Consider the following 20,212-nt stretch of genomic DNA (forward strand, 5'->3'; position numbering starts at 1 on the left):
ACGCTTCCTATTAAAAACGAGAATCACACTTCTAAATTAAAACGAGATCCCTCCACCAATTAAACAGTGGGTTTTTAAAACTTAATTAAAACAATTTGTTGAGAAATGAAAATGGATTTTTAAGACTTGATTAAAATAATTTGTTAGGAAATTAAAATGGGTTAATTAGCGACGAAAACGGGAATCATGATTTGTTAGAAAATGCTAACCAATTGTTGAGCAAGTTTTTTATAAGTGTGTGTGTGTGTGTGATTGTTGAGCAAGTTTTTTAAAAGAACATGTGCATATGCACGGGTCTATTTTCTAGTATATATATATATATATAGTCTCGATCTTAAAAGTACCTACTTATTTTAAGTTAAAATAGGTACGCAAGTAAAACTTCACCTAGAAAATGAATTCAACCCTAATTTTGTTTTGGATATGACCTATGACCTATTTACCATAAAGATTATCTCTACAAAATTTCATATCATTTGGAAACATCTAACCTAAGCAAAAGATGATTGCAAAAACTTGATATTTCTGAACCGTTGGATTTATTTTTAAAGATGACAACAATTTTCAGCTAAGTTAGAGGTTTGCAAATGAGCTCAAATTTTGTGGAGATGATTTTTATGGTGTGTAGGTAATACCCACAAAAAAAAATTAGAGTTTGTAAAACCTTTGGGTGATGATACCAGAGGTCTGGGGTTCGAACCCCGCTACACACAATTGAGTTACTAATATCTTTAAAAACAGGCTTGCCCACACATTTAAGGTGCGATCATACCAGCACTAATGCACCGGATCCCATCAGAACTCCGCAGTTAAGCGTACTTGGGCGAGAGTAGTACTAGGATGGGTGACCTCCTGGGAAGTCCTTGTGTTGCACCCCTATTTTGCAGGTGTCGACTAGCAAAGTCGGTAAAACCTTTGGGTGATGATACCAGAGGTCTAGGGTTGAATCCGCCAAACATCAAAGAGTTCTTGATCTCATTTAAAAGCGGGCTTACCAAACCAAAAAAAAAAAAAAAGTATGTACTTCTAAGATCTGGATTAATATATATATATATATATATATATATATATATATATATATATATATATATATATATATATATAGCCGGCTCCTAAAAGGACCTTAAATAAGTACCAAATCTAAAACACCCACAACTTCATCTACAAAATAATTTAAACCCTAATCTTTTGTGCATATGATCTGCTAACTATAAAGAACATCTCTACGAAAATTCAACTTGTTTAGGGATGAATGACATTTATGGACCTTTATATATATTCAAAAGTGGAAAACAATTTTATCTAAGTTAGAGGATATCAAACGAGTTGAATTTTTAGAGAGATGTTCTTTATGGTTAGTAGATCATATGCACAAAAAGATTAGGGTTTAAATCATTTTGTAGGTGAAGTTGTGGGTGTTTTAGATTTGGTATTTTATTTAAGGTCCTTTTTAGGGTATATATATATATATATATATATATATATATATATATATATATATATATATATATATATATATATAAAGTGAAAATCCCCTCGGGGAGGGATCTATATACAATAGTTTATAACTCACTCTACAAATTCATTTAAGACTTAATTTTTTGTGGATCTTACCTTCTTTTTTTTTTGGGTCGGTAAGCGAGGTTTTTAGAGAGGTCCCCTACCCCTTATTATTAGAATTAAAAAATCAAGTTTGTTACATCCTTACTCTCTCACATATTGTCTACCCCTTGCATATCATATATGATTTTCTTTACATCTTCTGAAAAGGAATTTGGGACTAAATCAACATGACTAGCTATAGGAATATTGCTAGCTAAAGCATCAGCTAGTTTGTTAGCTTCTCTGAAAACATGAATTATACTAAACTGTTCAAAATAATCCTTCATGCGTTCAATGCTTCTGATCATCTTCTCTGCGTGCCAAGAATAGTGACTCTTCTTTGTTAAGAAAGTGGTTACACTCATGGAGTCTGTTTGTGCCTTTATCCTCCTGATTCCATGCCTCATTGCCATATTCATTCCATGCTCCACTGCCTGTAATTCTATTAAATCAATAGAATGCTTGCTGGTCCTCCCATGACTTGCCGCCAAAACTTCACCATTTTCATTTTGAATAACTGCTGACCACCCTCCTAACAGCCCTTGTAGTGTTCCATCTATATTTAAGTTGTGCGTACCCATTTCTGCCTTCTCCCACTTGCATCTCTTCTGTTGCCTTTGTTGAACCTGTATTTCAACATTCCAGATATCCATGAAACGGTCTGCTGCTGGTCCATGTTCCATCTTTCTAGCCACTGTTGACAACTTTATTCTTGCATCCTCAATCAATGATCTCACTAACTGAGGTGCCGAAGCTTGTTTGTTTTCAAATATTCTGTCATTTCTTCCATACCCAGTAATTAAACCCATTCCAGACGAGTCGCACTGCATCTTGCTGAATTTCTTTGCTTCTTGTCACAGAATCAACCCACAAAATCTCCCCTTGCCATGTGCTCTCTTTATGCCTATTAAAACCCATGTGTTTCAATAGCATGTTCCATGTATCATGCGCTAAAGGGCAGTTATGAAACAAATGTTCTTATAGAAAAAACCTCTCTCCAGCAGAAAATGCACGAGTCAGTTCCAACAACCTTCTGCTCCTTTAATTTACTCAAAGTTTTCAACCCTCCATTTAGCGCCATACAGCTGATGAACGAGTGTCATGGTATTTTGTTCGAACACCACACCATTATATGCCATTGTACTGGTTGTCTTTCGTCTTTTAAACTCTCATAAGTTTATTTCATGCTGTATTTCCCATCTATTGAAGCAGACCACACTATGTTATCACCTTCCCCCATTATTTCCACTTCTTCTTCGATTACTTCGATTATTTCCCCTAAATGGATCTTGACGTTCTGTGGAAACTCCCATTTGCCATCTGTAATGAAGTTTGAGACTTTGACATTCAAGTTGCTGCTAGATTTGTACCTCAGTTCTGTTGGGAATTTATCATGAAGAATTCCAAAAGGACGCCACGGTTCATTCCAGAAACTAGTTTCTCTTCCATTACCAATCTGATGAAACACGATTCCCAATGCTTCCTTTCGCAGTTTCAACAAATTCATCCAGCTCCATGAACAGTCGTTGGGTATTTTCAATTGCCATAGACCCCTCCCCTTGATTAGGTTTTTATGAACCCACTGTACCCATAAGTTGTCAACCTTTGTGATAAGCTTCCATATATGCTTCATAGTAGCTGCTTGATTAACCTTCTCGATGTTTCGAATCCCCAATCCTCCTTCTTCAAATGGATAGCACACATCTTCCCACCCTATCAGAGCATGAGATTGCTTACAATCCGGTCTAGTCCACAAGAAGTTCCTTAAGATTTTATTGATGTCATCAATAGTCTTTTGAGGCAATGTAAAAGATGCAACCCAATATATACTAAGGTTGTTCAACACTGCCTTTATCAACTGTAATCTTCCGGCGTAAGATAACAACTTTCCTTTCTAGCTTTGTATCCTCCCAATGATCTTCGAAATTAGAGGGCAGCAGTCTACAGACCTTAGTCTTGTAGTGATCAGTGGAAGTCCTAGATATTTAACTGGCAACTCTCCTCTAGGAAATAGCAGAACTTGTTCTATGTTTGTGCTTGTAATATCATCCACTCCAGTAAAGTAAACATTGTTTTTTTTGTATATTCACTTCCAATCCCGTGACTCTATTGAATACTTGTAGGTTTTCCTTAAGCTTTATGGTCGTGCCACACTGTCTCCGTTCATAAACACCATCAGATCATCTGCAAAGGATAAGTGAGTAATAATTGGATCTACACACTTATAATGTAATTTATACAGTCCCTCCCTCACACTATGATGCATTATTTCAGTAAACAAATCCATGACAAGAACAAAAAGGTATGGTGACATAGGATCTCCTTGCATGATCCTTCTCCTTCCCCTGAAATACCCATAGGACGATCCATTTATCATAATAGAGTAAGAGGTTGTCTCAACACACACTTTCACCCATATAACAAATCTTTGCGGCACCCCAAGTCTTCTTAGTGCAAACTCTACTGCTTCCCATCTTACTGAATCATAAACTTTTCTCAAGTCTACCTTTGAAGCACATCTTGGTGGATATTCATTCCTGTGGTAATTGTGCATTAACTCATGAGATAATAAGATATTATCATTAATGCTTCTCCTACTCACAAAGGCTGATTGGTTAAGATTAACCAATTTTGGCATGATACCCTTCATTCTGCTTGTCATTACCTTAGTGATGCACTTGCACATTACTCCACAACATGCAATGGGCCTATAGTCTGATAGTGATAGTGGAACTTGTACTTTAGGGATGAGTGTGATGCAAGTAGCATTTATCTCATTTAGTAGCTGATTGGAGTGGAAAAAGTTCATAATTGCCTTTATGAAGTCTTCACCAATGATCCTCCAAGTGCATTTGAAGAAAAAAGACGAAAATCCATCACTACTCGGGGCTTTATCATTCCCAATATTGGCCAAAGCCTCTATTATTTTATCCCTAGTCACCTGTCTTTGTAATTTCTCATAGTCAATTGCACATATTTGATGTCTTGGCTCAATTACATCAAATATTGCGAAGTCCATGTCCTGCATATGATTTGGACTATATAGTTCTCTATAGAAATCCACACATTCTGTCCCAATATCATTAAAATCCTGTATGACATTCCTTATAGCATCTTTCAAACATGTAATCTTGTTTGTAACTCTTCTTGCTTGCATAGTCTTGAATAAGTACTTGTATTGTTGTCTCCCGAGCCTATCACTTGATCTTTGGACTTCTGCCTAAACATATCCTACTCAGATGTGGTGGCTTGTACATAGGATTTAATTGTTTCCTTTTCTTGTCCTATTAATACTATGTTCCGAGGCTAGCTTTGTAGTTCTGTTTGCACCCGATCCATCTCTTTCTTTATTTCTTGTACCCAATTTACTATGTTGCCAACCCTCTTTCTGTTCCACTGTATTAATGTTGCCTTTGTGAGCTTCAGTTTCCTCATGAATACATACATAGGATTACCCACAACTTCACTTCCCAAAGCTTCTTCAACTAACTGTGTTTAGAAATTCTTTTTCTCTGTACCAAAAGTTAAAGAACTTGAACAATTTTTTCTTTTGGTTTCTCTGTATCATCAAGGTGACTACCATGGGAGTGTGGTCTGAGATCGCGCCATGATTTAAAAACTCAGCTTCATGATCTCCATATTCACCAATCCATTCTACATTTGCCATCACTCTATCCAATTTACAACTAATCCGATCTTCTTGTTTGTTAGTCCATGTGAATAGATTCCCTTTAAACTTTATATCAACTATCCCAGCTGATGTGCCGCAGTTCAAAAAATTTGTAAAGTCTCTTTAGGTTTCAGAATTGAGTTGAAGTCCCCCATAAGCATCCAAGGTTTCTAGATCGTGCACGATAGCTCAATAATGCTTCTCCATAACTCTCTTCTTGTAATCATCTCTGTGCTCGCATATACTACTGATATCACAAATTCCTCTCCAGTTATTGTATCCACTTCCATGGTTATGTGTTGAGTGTCCTTCTTTAAGACTGTTGCTGTACATACCCTAGGGTCCCAGCAAAACCATATGTTTCCCCCTTCACTTCCATTATAGTTGTCCTCTATATGCCATTGAGGAAATGTTTTTGTGGCTACTTTCTCTCTATTTTTCTCCTTCACACTTGTCTCTACCAACCCCATTATACTGATGTCATATTTTCTCACCATATGTTTAACTTCAACTTGCTTAAACGCTCTATTAAAACCCCTCATATTCCAGCAAGCAAGATTTATCATTAAATGGGTTGAGGATGCAGATTGGGACTAAGTTTTGTCCCATCTTTTCTGTTACCACTATCTGTTTCAGTTCTCTCTGATGTTCCTCTGTTATCTTTAGCTACTATTGCCTCTTTGTTTTGATTACCCTCTTCTGTCTCTCCACTTGTAAAGAATAATTGCTTGAATCTATTATCCCCATGTTTCAGCAGCTGTATCCTTTGCCTCATTTCTTCAGCAATATCTGTATCTACTTTTTGTATTTCTACTGTACTTGAGCTCTCACTGACTTCTATTACCCTCAAACCTTGGCCTGTAGCCTCTTCCCCACTTGTTCCTTTTTCACTTGCAATCCTCCTGGGTTTGCAGCTGTGTTTTTTGGTTAGGGACTCCCATCCTTCCTCATCTGTAATATTCTATACCTCTTATACTTCTAACTCCTGTCTCTTTTCTTTCCCTTTTGATTCCTTTCCTGCTGCCTCTTTCGAAGCCCCTTCTTCCTTGGAATCTCTGTTAGCCTCTTCAGGTTTTGTTTCTCTTTTCAACCAAACTTTATTTCCCTCCATCTCATACTTGGGTTTCTTCATGCATGTGTGATCAGTATATCCGAATACATTGCATATTTTGTAGCAAGGTGGCTTCCAGTTGTATTCGAATGACACCTTGTATGCACGTCTTTGATCTAATACCATAGGAATGTCTGCTGGGTATGCACACTTTGAATCAATTTCTATGCAAAGCCTTGCATATGAGGTTCTGCCCATACTCTCTGTGAGTCGATCTATGAACATTGGAATTCCTAATTTCCTATCGCACTCCCCACTTGACTGAACCCAGCTTTGTTCCACATTTCCATTGGCAATCCTTTGACCACAACCCATATCGGAATCGTCTTCAGTTCTTTTATTTCTGCCTCGACAAATAATTTCCACGGCCTTACAACAAACAACTTGTTTGCTATATGAAAGGATCCAATATCCAGAACTGCCTTCCGATCATCTTCCTTCTCAAATTGGAATGTAAATATCGTCTCCCCATAAGGTTTCATCGTGAAGTTCTTAAGACGCCAAGTTCTACTGACTATTTCCTTTACATAGTTGTAGTTCATTCTTTTTCCTACAAACGAACCCACGACCAGATTCTCGAATTTTTTGTTGAATGCTGTGAAGTTTGAACTCTACACATGGATCACTGGTTTGCCATTGACCATAATAGGTGGTATATAACTCAGTTCTTCTCGTCCAGCAAATCTCTTTCCAATCACTTCTGCCCACGTGCTTTTAGTATTCATTGCCATGTTCCACAATACCACTTTCAGCATTAATCATATCTGACTCAGCCATAACAACTTGCTTGGCTTTGATGGTATCATCTTGCGTCTTGTGTACATCTGATGAGGTTTTCTTCTCTATCTCTATACTTAAGATTCGAGATGCTTCATGCTGCTCTGTTTCCACATCCTGGATCTTTGATGTTTCAGTGCTTGTATCACTCATTTTTTCAAATCCTAAATTCTCGGATCTTACTTTTAGGGTTTGCAATGCCGTGTTTCCTTGGATTACTGCTCCAGTTTCTCCTTTCTCAGTGTTTAGACCTCGTGTTCCGGTGATATTTCCCTCATGTGTGGTGTCAACAGTCAGGTTGACATCTTCTTCCTCCTCTCGCTGGACTAATAGGCCATTGTGAATCCTGACCATTCTTCTTTGGAAAAGTCTTTCCAGTGTTCCTTTCCCATAAAGCTTCTCAAACTTAGTTTCTTGTTTCTCTGATTCCTCATCAACTGTTACACCCCTAGAAGGTATTCTAGGGGTTACACTCTCATTCTCTCGTGTTTTTTTCTCTCTCCATTTGAATTTTTTCTATTTTTTTGCTAAATGACTAAAATACCCCTAGAGAACATTCCTACAAAAAATGGGCTCTTTTGGAAATTTCTAAATATGCCAAAAGAGGATTGCAAAATTTCAAATTCTGACTGTTAAAAAAATCACATTTTCAAATCTACTTTTGAAAGGGATAAAGATTTCGAAATGAACTAAAATTTTGTAGATATGATCTATATATATAGTGATAAGATCATACATACCCACAAAGTGTTAGCTCTTAATTAGATCAACTTAAAAAGGGGTGTTGTATAAACCATTGTATAACATTGTATAAAAAGTGTTGTATATGGATCCCTCTACTATATATATATATATATAGTTGTCAAAATAGGATACGTTTATAGACGGTATACAATATAATTTTTTTTTATTATACTGTAGATGTTAGCCCTGTTGTAGGGCCGCCCCTAGTCAAATCAAGTGCAAAATTGACGTTACTGATAAGCACCCAAAACTGTAATATAAAACTCCATAGAGACCTAACATTTTGTATAATTATGTGTATAATAATAATGAATTAATTGTATTTTCATATTTTTACAGGTTTTCGCAATGAACGTAAAAATGAGGATAAAGCTAGTATCTACGAAATAGTATGTCTACATGAAGTATTCTGATTTAGCCCATATGTATAGCTCAATGAAGCCTGACCAAAACCCGGGACTCAAACAAGACATTCCCAAGTCAAAACATGATTAATGTGCAAAAAAACATCAAACTTCCGACGCGCATATTTTCTGAATCAGGACTCCAATTTTGGCAAGTGAACCATCAGAACGATCAATGCGATGAGCTCTACACAATATGGGACTTTGTAAAAATTTGACTTTCGGACCCACCACTGGTCAAAGCATGTGGGGCCACTATATGGACCCACAAAATTTGGTTCTTCATTATTGATCAAACTTACATCAAACTCTCATAATGTGTAATCAAGTCAAGCTCCATTATTAATTATATAAGACTTTTGTGCACTTTGGTATAAAAGTCTTGATTAGGTGGCATAAAAGTCTTGATTAGGTGGTAGAATTAAAAAAAAAGGTAGTTGATTCACGTGGGTGGAAGAAAAAAAATGAAACACTCTCTTATACTTGAGAGGGTGAGAGTCTTCATTCACTACCAAAAGAACAACTTTACCCGACTGACTATGGATGTCGCGAAAGGTACTATGACTATGGCATAGGCTTCCGACGGTTTTTATTGGTCAAAACAGGCCGTCGGGGTTGAGGATCTTTGCCGACGGACATTCCTGCTGTTAATAACCGTCGGTTATGTCGGCTATCAATAACCGTCGGATAGTTGTTGCTGTTAAAAACCGTCGGATAGTTCTGCTGTTATGAACCGTCGGTTAGACCGGTATCACCCACCGCCGTCGAATATGCCACCGCTAGCCATCGGGTAGTTTGCTACTAGACGTTTTATCCGTCGGGTATTAGTTCTTTATTTAAAAAAAAAAATCTTATAATAATTGTTTGGTATCCCAACATTACATTCTTGAAAATGCCCACTCAAATGCTACAAACGCCAATTAAGAAGTTCAGATTTTGATATAACATTTATGCTAACCACTATTTCGCAAGGAAGTGCGGTTAAGAATTGGCCATAATATACATTCATCTCGGCAACGAATAACACACCTCACCACCTTCTCGAGTTAGATTTTCCACATAGTCTATTCATTGCAATAGCAATTACTTAATGAGTTTCTCTTGAAATTGCTCCAAGTGACATTCCACCGGTCGCGGAAGCGTTGAACAATGGAAGCCGCAGATTCAACCTTCCCTACCGGAATTGAAGGCCGGTCACTTTTGAACTCAAGTAGGTCTCGAAGAACCTATATAGAAAACGGATAATATATATATCTATCAAGATTCCTTAATTAAGTTTAGGAGAATTTTAACAAGCTCAATACTATGATGTGCGGTCAAACAAGAAGCTTTGATAACTCACATTCACGGGCGGTTAGCCAAGTGTTTTGATAAACCGTGAATGCACTTTCATTCTTTTGGCGAACTGCTTTATGGAGCAGTTTTGACATTTCGGGATTATTTCCATGGTATTTACCTACGGAAAATAAGAAGAATCATTAGTCACAGAGATACTCCATATAAAATGGATGTAATAAAGTTGGTAAAGTCGCCAAGAAATTTTCAATTGGGGAAAACTATGCATCATAAACTCTAGGGAATGCTGATTTAAGTGTGATGGCAATAGAAAATCCAAAGTCTAAAACACTTTAACAACTTGAAATGCTACCTCCGTGTCTGAATTGGATGAACCCAAAGTTTTCCAAATTTTTTCTTGTGTCCTCGAGAAAGCTTTCACCCAAAAGACATGGTTTCCCTTGCCAACCGCAAGAAAAAATAGGGTTCGACCGGTTATAGTATTAAGAAGTCAAGGGTAAAGCTAAAAGATGGGTCATCCGTTAAATGGTTGAGTAAATAGTTACAAATAATGTAAGACCAATTATATGGCAATACTCGTCAATAATGGTTTTCTTTTGGAAATTTTCTTTTGTCCAAACATTTTCAAGATAACGGTTGTAATAACTTTTTCTCATGTTTACATTTATAATTTCAACAAACAATTCATCTAGTATGATAAAAGACTAATCTCATGCTAAAGAAAGCCAACAAAACTATTGATAATAAGCAGCTCATTGTTTTGTAAAGACCAAAAACAAAAATAATGCCACAAAATAAGATATCGAAAGGAGCTTGACTTTCCGTGTTTTGTACCTCATCAAGACTTAGCCCACCAATCTTGGATACACTTCCACAGAATGCAAGATCAACAATGTCTCTTCCTATACCATAAATCTCAAATATTTCTGCTCCACAATAACTAATAAAAACAAATTTGTCAAAGAAGAACATCGAAGGGTGCCAAAATAGCTGCAATGGCACATAAGACAAACCTGGAAAGTAATGAGATGCCCATTTTTTAAAGTATTTTAAGAAGACCAGATTTTACCGCCTGAAATTGTATCAAATCGTAAGACTTTAAAGAGAGCAATCTTCATGAAACTTATATTGGATAGTAGAAGTTAATCTTGCAAGAATTTCTAAAAACCTCAAATGGATGTTCAAGTAGAGTATCAATAATAACATATACATCTAATCTTACAACGGCTGACCCATTCGACCTTAGAAAAGTTCCTTTGTGCTTGTTCAATTGTGACCGTAGGCATTTTTCCATTCCGCATTAGATTCATAGTTTTGTTGCTTAATCGCCATCGCCGACATGTTTCAAGTGCCAAGTGTGGACATACAAAGACCAAAAAAAAATACCATAGAAATAAATTCATTAAATATTTTTTAAGAATGATCATGAAGTTGATACTGGTGCGATTATAATCCTTTTTCTGGCTGATATGTGAGTGAAATGGAATTGAAAGATCTAGAGAATAAAGTGGAATGGAGATATATTAGAAGAAACTAAAACTAGGTCATCTTTTAAAAGATTGAAGGAAAGACTGCACCATATCCAATCGGGCAAAGCAACCGATGGGTCATTGAAGACGAAAGCAAGATTCCGCTACAATGGAAGCCGATATTCGCAAGCCGTTTTTGAATTAGATGTTGGTGAACAAAGACCAGCAAGAAAGATTGGATAGCAGTCGAGTTGGTTCCCTGAAACAAAACAAGGAGAATGTTAATGCTATATCACCCGGCTCAATGAAATGCTCATGGAATTACTATATTAACCCCTTTCCGAATATCAAAAAATGTCGGCAATATTTGAGGATTCAAACGGGGTCCTTCATCAAAGACTCGAAGTTCCCTTTCATTTAACACGGGACCCGGACATGATTACCTAATTTAGTAAAATTCAGATATAAGTATATGGAGAATTCAGTTTGGTACAAAAAGGGAAGTAGATAAGATTTGCATAGAACATATGAAGCTATCTTTATCATTTACAAGTATTGCACAAACCGAAAGCGGCATTCTCAAGCACACCAACCGATCCAGTTCATCCACTTCCAATCGAATCTATAATTAGTGTTCAAGTATGCCTCAACTCGTCTTCTTTCGGTCATTTCGAGATTGGCCAGCCGGGATGAGAGAATGATACCCACAATGAGGCCATAAAGAGCAAGAGCTTCAGCAAAAATGAGGATGAGAATCATTCCCACAAAGAGCTTTGGTTGTTGTGCATTAGCCCTGCAAATAGGGATAACCCAACACAAGTTTCAACATGCAAACAATTGTAATTTCTCTTTCACACTGGGGAGAAAGCAAAAGTTACAAGTGCATTTGAGCCAAAGTTAGTGAGAACTGCAAGACTCATCCCACGACCTCTTGTGCGAATAGGGAATATCTCTGACACCATTAACCAACTAATAGGACCAAAAGATATCTGAAGAAGCCATTAAAGAACAAAGTCCGGTCATCAAAATAACCTTCACATATTGCGAGAGAATATAAAGAGCTCGAACAAATCTATAGATTCATTAGAGATCAAGATTACTTTGTTTCTCCTTGTGACTTCACCAAAAATGACGAGGTACAAACAAAGAGTGTATTCTTATTCCTATTTATGTGTTTTTTTTTTCTTACTTTTTTTTTTTTGTTCCCGCAAAGCATCGGAGGAAAGTTTCAGAGGACGAACAAAATTTTACCTAGTAGCGACCAACATAAAGAAGCGGAGAAATTACTCGCAATGATAGGAAAACCTTGAAGAAGTTTATAGTAAGCAAAGCGAAGAAGCGGCAAGGAAAGCGTCTGTGACATAGAAGGATATTAAAGTGAGCTTTCAAGATTTCTCAACTATCGATCCTGAAATGGCATAAAACATTTCATGAAGAAAGATGACGAAGAGAGATGAGAAGCATACAATGCCACCGACACCTCCAATCGAGAAGGGTCAGCCTTCCAAGCTCATCAACTTTTAGGAATGACTACTCCTCTGTCATCAAGAATCGCAGAAAGATCAATAACAAATCATCTTGAAGACCAAAAATATTTAGAGAGCTGCATTACTCAAATTTGAATCAACTTCAGCATTTTTTCATTAAATCCACTTCAAAGATTAATCGGGACTAACGAAGTGTCCTTATTTGAACAAGATACTTGTAATGTCGGAAGCTTTTAGATACTAGTTTGGTTTGGAAGCATGTCCTTGAGCATACCTTAAACACTCCCATTACAACTGAAATACGAAAGAAAGATCTCGATGCAAATGAAAATCCAAGAATCGACATAAATATTAATGGAAAGCATCCGCGATATAAGGTACTTTCGAGAAAATTACAAATCTTTCCAATTTTAGCATCTCGTAAATGTTGATGTGAAGAGAAAGTACCTGAAGAATGGACCCCGATATAATCTGAGAACACTTTGGCTGCCCTACATTATCTACATTTGTTGGATGATAAGATTTAGTTTACAAGTTTCCGTGGTGCTCTCGATTGACCCATTAGGTATGCAAAATAAGCATCAAATTTATTCGGAGGAAAAAGGAAGTTCAACTACCTACTAGAAGAGGACCAAACCCCCCACCAATTATGAAAACCTTCAAATTCTCCCCTTCAAACACCTCCCAGAAAATGTATGCACAACACGGTTTTGTTAATTTATGCTAAGCCAATTATGCGATATTGCTTGGAATAATAATAAGCCAACCTAGGAATATTTGAAGAACATCGCCTTTCAAGGAATTGGCATTGTCCAATAAGGTTCCATCCAAATGAGCGGGAACAACAAGTACGCTTCATGATTCCACCCTCCTTGCATTGTCTACACAAGAAATTTGAAAGGTGTTAAAGTAACCAAATGATTATCAAATACCCCCATCTAACACAAAAGTAAAACTTTCAAGCAAAGATCTCTAATTCCATTGAGGAAAAGGCACGCTAAGAGTCATGGGCGATCTTTGCATTGATCGCACACTCGTAGAATCACTTGCATAGTAAAGATATTATTCTTTTTTTTTTTGGATAAAAAAGATCTTGTTCTTAAGTTCTTTCACCAAAGAAATTAAGAGAAACGTACTTTTTTGTATTTGGTTTTCTACTTCTACTATGTTGACTAGAACTATTGAAATTAACTAAATATTCAAACATTGAAATTACCTGTTCAAGTTGAGAACGAAGTGACTGTGGTCAGTGTGGTGCCAATGAAATTCAAGAGTTTCACGAGGTAATGGTGTAATTAGCAGAGCTATTGCAGAAGGCGAATAGTAGAAGAAGGAGAAGCTGAAAAGTTGGAAGTTTTAGAGTCGGCTTAATTATTTTAATTTTAGGGTGGTTTAATTTTTCATGAAATTTTGGGCGTGGGAAGTGAAATCTTTGCCGCCTGATAATTGAATAGATATGCCGACGGTTAAGTAGAACTGCCATGTTTAGGTGTCCTTGGAAACAAACAATGGTTAAAGCCCGTCGAACTAGCCGATAGCTAAAAACTCTCGTGCAACCGTCGGACAGAATAAAACAATCGGGATGGATGGCCAACTAATACCCGACGGATAAAAGGCGTTGGTAACTTCCTATGGTTATAAACCGTCGGGTAATCTTTCTGGAGTCTGTCGGGTAAAGTCGTTTTTTTTGTAGTGATTGGCAAGGGAGCTTGGTAAAGACACTTACTCCATAAATAGTTTTACTTTACTCCATTTTTAGAACTTAGTCATTTACATTTTCTTCAAGCAAATTTTCATTTCCTTTTTCTAACTTTCTAGATTGTAATCTTAAACTTGTACTATATTTCAATTCTAAGTTGCTAATAAAAAAATCATTTCTAAAGTGTAAATTAGAATGCTCTTTTCTTCTTCTATTTCTTATAATTTCCATTAGATTCATAATTTAGGAACATGAGCTAAAACCCCTCCCTGGTGGAGGGTTAATGAAGCTCATGTGAAGATTAGGCTCCGTTTTAGGAGACCTAAATCATTGCTTAGAGGTATAGGTTATATTTTATATCATGTCACAAAATAACAGTGATCGACCAAGTTTGGAGTCTGGAACTCTAGACAAATTAAATCGTGTGTGCGACCTAGGTGACATTGAGACTAGTCGCGCGAGCGACCCTCTAGTAAAACCAAGCTTTGAAAATTGAACGACTGGTGTATAATAGATTGAACCAGGAATTGAAATAGTATTTCAGAGATGAAATATCAGTTCAATTTCTCATGCTAGCAAAATAAACTTAGAGATAGGTGCATGTTGTTAGGGATCGACACTCTAATCCATTTTGGATTTGTCTATGAACCCAAAACAGGTTAGAGATAGCATGATAAAGTCTTCTTAACTATGGAACTAATTTCACATAAGTAGATTTAACTCTCCACCTATCTTTCTCTCTATATCTATTGTATTAAGTAAATTAGTATAAGTAAAATATTTTAGTAACTTATATTTCAAGTAACTCAGTAAAACCTAGTTTTAAATCACCAATCAAAATCCTTCTCACATAAGTTCCTTAGAGAGTCAATTCTAGTGAAGTAAATAAAGTGTCTAACTCTTTAGGTGTAGGACGAAATCCTTACTTGAAGTGTATTTCAACGTGCACGTGAGTAAGACACTTTAAAAAATTGTATTTGAGCGTGTGTGAGAATGAAATCCTACACATACAAAAGTGCACTTATTAGTTACCGTTTAAGATCACGTGATTGTTTGAGAGCAATAATGACTTTGTACTCACACATGCTTAGTTCGACCAAGGGGACGCACACATCACCCAACTAATTGTTACTTCAATTTTGCACTTGATTTGACGGAAACCAAACAGATTGCATTAATTGTAAAAAAAATCGAAAGTTCGTTCATTTTTGGAATAAATTCAAAGTATGTTGCATTAATTATAAAAAATAGCAAAATTGCGTTGCATTTTTAGGTAATTTTGCCAATTTTCTAATGAAGTTTCATCAATTCCAAAGAAAAGATATGGATTAAACTTTCTCCTAGTCTTCGACCACTCTACTACTCCTCCCCAAAAAAAACACCAAAATGCGGGTGCATACAAACACTGATGCACACAAAATAAGAAATATATGAAATAAAGTCAATAATTAAAAAAGAAATTGAATTGCTAGAAAAGTTCTAGATCTCCCTAAGGAATTATTTCAATTCTCCAACTTGCTCCAGGTGATGAGCTTCTTGTATGACTTGGGATAAAGACTGAACCCACCACAGGACTTGGGTGTGCCCTAAAGCAACAAGACAAACAACAATAATTCTAGCAAGAATCCAACTAACTGCATGCCTTTGATAGGTACTACTATGAATATATAGTCCAAACTTTCATGACCACAGGCATGGAAAAAAAATCTAAAATAGAGATGACTTTCAAATAACAGACGAAGACTTCCATACAAGTCTTTCTTTAGTTCTCCACCTCAGATATATAGATGATATTAAAGCAAGAAAAATAAGAGAGTGGGCGGATAGAGATCATTGAATAAAGATAGCGTTATTCAAAGACCAACGGGTTGTAATCCACTAGCATTTTAACTAATAAATAGCTAGTTAGCTCCACAGTACAGCTCTAGACTTGCAGTACAATTGAGTTTAATACTATAGCAATTCAAGTTGCAATGACACCATGCCTTTAGTATGAAGATGTAAGAATGTTGTTTTGAAATATGTTTTTATTGTGATTTCATTATTCTGAAGTAGTTTTCTAGAGTAGCCTGAAGAAAATAGGTAAGCGCCAATGTTTGTTGTTTCAATGCTCTACTTCAAAGCTTGGCTGGTCTAACTGAAAGAATACAGGCTACAGTATCATATGCTTTGACCAGTGAGTGTTTCACATGTGTTCTGTACTTCATGCATAAGGAGGGGCGTTGAGGGGCATTGGTTATACTGCCAGTGTTGCACAATATGAATCGATTTGGAAATACAAACATAGAAGAACCAATAGAGACATTAGAGATTGAGAGAGAGAAATTAGAAGAGCAACAAGAACAACTTGGAAGTGAGTGGAAGGAGATTCCACCATGGACCAAACAAATCACAGTGAGAGGACTTGTAGCAAGCTTTGTGATAGGGGTACTCTACAGTGTGGTAATTATGAAGCTTAACCTCACTACTGGGATAGCTCCTAACCTCAATGTCTCTGCCGCCCTCGTTGCATTTGTATTCATTCAATCATGGACAAAAGTTCTTCAGAAGGCTGGAATTGTAGCAATTCCATTCACTAAGCAGGAGAACGCTGTGATTCAGACATGCACTGCAGCATGTTATGCCATTTCTTCTGGAGGTTTGTGGCGTTAATGTGTTTACAGAAAGTGAGTTCCTTTCTGGTTGACATGTTTCTAAACAAACTTTCTTGTACGTTCTTTCTGACATTGCAGGTGGATTTGGATCATACCTGCTGGGATTGAGCAAGAAAATATATGAACAAGCAGGGATTAATACACCTGGGAACACTCCAGGGAGCTACAAGGAACCTGGGATTGGTTGGATGACTGGTTTCCTTTTCGTAACATGCTTTGTCGGACTCTTGGCCTTAGTACCTCTTAGGAAGGTAATTTTCTCCCCTTAAGTTAATTTAAAATCACATTTACTTTTCGAACGTTATATGACTTCGTAACTGGTGCGCGAAAATGTAAGCTCAAAATGACAAGCATGTTCACGATATCAGTATATCAATAATCAATTCGTTGTAACTTCAGGTTCTATTCACTTTTTCTTGTTTCTCAAAATTCACTTCACCTGAAGAATGGTAAAACGTAGTAGGAACTAGGAAGTGAATTAACAAAGGACTATATACACGCGCCAGAATAGATTATAGGGTTAACTAGTATTATTAACAACAACAACAACAACAACAACTTTCAGTATTTCTTATTTTTCAGTAAATATTTTCACACGGAGTATTTGGTCTTTCGCAGATCTTGATCATAGACTACAAACTGCCTTACCCAAGTGGCACTGCAAGTGGAGTTCTCATTAACGGTTTTCACACTTCTCAGACGGACAAGAATGCCAAGTACAACTTATGTCCTCTTTCTCTTCCCTGACAATAGATCCTGCATTTGATATTGCGTAAAAAAGTCGGATTTTGTCTTGCAGAAAGCAGGTTTCCGGTTTCAAGAAGTTCTTTTCAATCAGTTTTCTATGGGGTTTCTTCCAATGGTTTTTTTCTGGGGGAGAAGAGTGTGGATTCTCAGCGTTCCCAACTTTTGGGTTGCAAGCCTGGAAACAAACGTGAGCTTCATTCTACCTCTATCTTTCGTCAGATAACAACCATAACATTTGTGATCATTCCATATAAATTAACTCAGTTCCTTGGTACTTGGTTACATACGCAGATTTTACTTCAATTTCAGTATGACTTATGTGGGAGCGGGGATGATTTGTCCTCATCTTGTAAATTTATCGTTGCTTTTTGGAGCTGTGATCTCATGGGGAATAATGTGGCCTCTAATACACAGGCGTAAAGGGGATTGGTACTCAGCAGATTTAAAAGACAACAACATCAAGAGTTTGCAAGGTTACAAGGTCTGTTGATCATAGATTCTTCACTTAGCTTAAGATCATTGATGTTTGTCTCATCTCCTCAACATAATTTCCTTTTTCCTAAACATAATTTCCTCATTTGCCGAGTATTCGCAGGTCTTTATTGCCATAGCTCTCCTACTTGGAGACGGGATGTACAACTTTGTCAAGATAATGGCTTTTACAGGCAGAAGTATATATGCCAGGTTGAACAACAAAAATGCCAACATAGGTGAGAAAGACGTGCTATCATTTTCATCTCATGTTTGTATCCCTTCTCATTTTCATCTCATGTCAACTAATCCGTTAGAACTTTGGGCTTTGGCTAACTCCTTTTCTCTTCTTCATGCAGTGGCAGATGACGCAAACCAAGACTTGAATGATCTTCACCTAAACCACGTGTTTTTAAAGGATAGCATTCCCATATGGCTTGCATACGCAGGATACATCCTCTTATCCATTTTGGCCATCATTGTCATCCCATACATGTTTCCTGAACTCAAATGGTACTATGTTTTAATAGCTTACATTCTTGCTCCATCTCTGGGGTTCTGCAATGCCTACGGTGCTGGTCTAACTGACATAAACTTGGCATATAACTATTCGAAAGTGGCTTTATTTATCCTTGCCGCCTTGGCAGGCAAAGAAAATGGTGTAGTAGCAGGGCTTATCGGCTGCGGCCTAGTTAAATCCATTGTCTCCATTTCATCTGATCTGATGCATGATTTCAAGACTGGCCATCTTACTCTCACGTCTCCACGCTCCATGCTCGTCGGCCAGGCAGTTGGAACAGCCATGGGCTGCGTTATAGCTCCTCTCACATTCTTTCTCTATTACAAGGCCTTTGATGTGGGCAACCCCAATGGTGTGTTCAAAGCTCCATTTGCCCTCGTTTACAGAAATATAGTCATTCTCGCTGTTGAAGGCTTCTCAACACTGCCCAATCATTGTTTGCAGCTTTGTTGCGGTTTCTTCATTTTTGCAGTTATGGCCAACATGCTACGCGATTTTTCTCCCGAAAAGATTGGAAAATGGATCCCATTGCCAATGGCAATGGCAGTGCCATTCCTAGTTGGAGCCTATTTTGCAATTGATATGTGTCTTGGAACCTTAATTGTGTTTGTGTGGCACAAACTAAACAGCAAGAAGGCTAGGGTGATGGTTCCTGCAGTTGCTTCTGGTTTGATCTGTGGTGAAGGACTCTGGACACTCCCTGCAGCCATTCTTGCCCTAGCTAAGGTTAATCCTCCCATCTGCATGAAATTCTTGGCAGCTTAAGGGCGCCAAAAAGGAGATTGAAAGAAGAAAAACAATTTAAGAGAAAAATAGTATGAAGATTACAAGAATTACATACTCATCCAGGAACAATTCAAAAACCATTAGGTGGGAAACTACGCAATTTAATTAGGAAAGGACAAAAAAGACAAATCACTGCTACTAGAATCACTAATAAGGTCTAGTGGACTGTCAAATCTCAATTTCATCCCCATTGTAAGTCAAATATAAATTAGCCAGTCAACATGGGAAGTGATGCACCATTTCCAATGAATTGATTAAGTTGTGATTGCATACTTTAAGTCAAAAATTGATAAAACTTTTCTTTTTCAATTTTCGAATATTTTTTAGTGGTCTTTGCTGTTTGTATCGTAGCACCCGAGGGATTCTGCCGGTTAAACAGTGATAATTGCAAATTGAGACCTTTGAAACTGATGCCATGCAAAACATTGCCAGTAAAATTTGGAAGCATATTATCGATTTCAAATTAATTAGGTCCTTTGAACAGCAGGTTTTCATCAACAATAAAAAGTATGACAACAGTATAAGTGATTTATGCACTTTATAAATCATGTATGAGACTCACCAGATCGTACCAGATGTCCATAGCAGAACTTACAAATCTGCTTCAAATAAGGGCAGGATTATAAGAAAAAGTGTTCAAAAAATCCCAGTGATGCAACCTTCGCAAACGGTAGAGAAACGAATCAAATTCTGCTCTGTCCATCCACTACTATTTCTGACTAAGGCCTAAAATATCGAATTCGGTGAATATTTCGATGTACTAAAAAACCAATAT

The 20,212-nt window shown here is 37.0% G+C and overlaps 1 protein-coding gene, 1 long non-coding RNA gene and 1 other non-coding gene across 4 annotated transcripts; 2 read left to right on the forward strand and 1 right to left on the reverse strand.

Annotated features, from left to right (window-relative positions):
• The first annotated feature begins 758 nt into the window (after positions 1 to 758).
• Positions 759 to 877, forward strand: LOC147489412 (5S ribosomal RNA). The gene has a single exon (XR_015203424.1). It is a non-coding gene; the product is annotated as a 5S ribosomal RNA (ribosomal RNA).
• Positions 878 to 10,438: 9,561 nt separating this feature from the next.
• LOC147489413 (uncharacterized) lies at positions 10,439 to 10,960 on the reverse strand. The gene is made up of 3 exons (XR_015201892.1): positions 10,846 to 10,960; positions 10,618 to 10,676; positions 10,439 to 10,544 (listed from the first exon to the last, which is right to left on the reverse strand). It is a non-coding gene; the product is annotated as an uncharacterized LOC147489413 (long non-coding RNA).
• A 4,993-nt stretch (positions 10,961 to 15,953) lies between these two features.
• LOC147489414 (metal-nicotianamine transporter YSL2-like) lies at positions 15,954 to 19,746 on the forward strand. Of its 2 annotated transcripts, XM_086572344.1 has the most exons (8): positions 16,045 to 16,897; positions 16,992 to 17,164; positions 17,532 to 17,629; positions 17,713 to 17,847; positions 17,952 to 18,141; positions 18,256 to 18,370; positions 18,491 to 19,003; positions 19,096 to 19,746. In XM_086572344.1, exons 1-8 carry the CDS (start codon positions 16,519 to 16,521, stop codon positions 19,230 to 19,232), a joined length of 1,740 nt encoding a protein of 579 aa, XP_086428470.1. In that variant the 5' UTR covers positions 16,045 to 16,518; the 3' UTR covers positions 19,233 to 19,746. The 2 variants fall into 2 exon arrangements, with proteins under 2 accessions (XP_086428469.1, XP_086428470.1); XM_086572343.1 differs by having other exon boundaries at positions 15,954 to 16,897; positions 18,491 to 19,746.
• Positions 19,747 to 20,212: the final 466 nt, after the last annotated feature.

This window comes from Coptis chinensis, chromosome 7 (genome assembly GCF_015680905.1).
Source record: "Coptis chinensis isolate HL-2020 chromosome 7, ASM1568090v1, whole genome shotgun sequence".
Classification (NCBI taxonomy): domain Eukaryota; kingdom Viridiplantae; phylum Streptophyta; class Magnoliopsida; order Ranunculales; family Ranunculaceae; genus Coptis; species Coptis chinensis.

Coding starts and splice junctions, on each gene's coding strand:
- LOC147489414 (XM_086572343.1), top strand. CDS start 16,519: ATGAATCGATTTGGAAATACAAACATAGAAGAACCAATAGAGACATTA. Junction 17,165..17,531: donor CCTTAGTACCTCTTAGGAAG/GTAATTTTCTCC, acceptor GGTCTTTCGCAG/ATCTTGATCATAGACTACAA. Junction 17,630..17,712: donor CAGACGGACAAGAATGCCAA/GTACAACTTATG, acceptor TTTGTCTTGCAG/AAAGCAGGTTTCCGGTTTCA.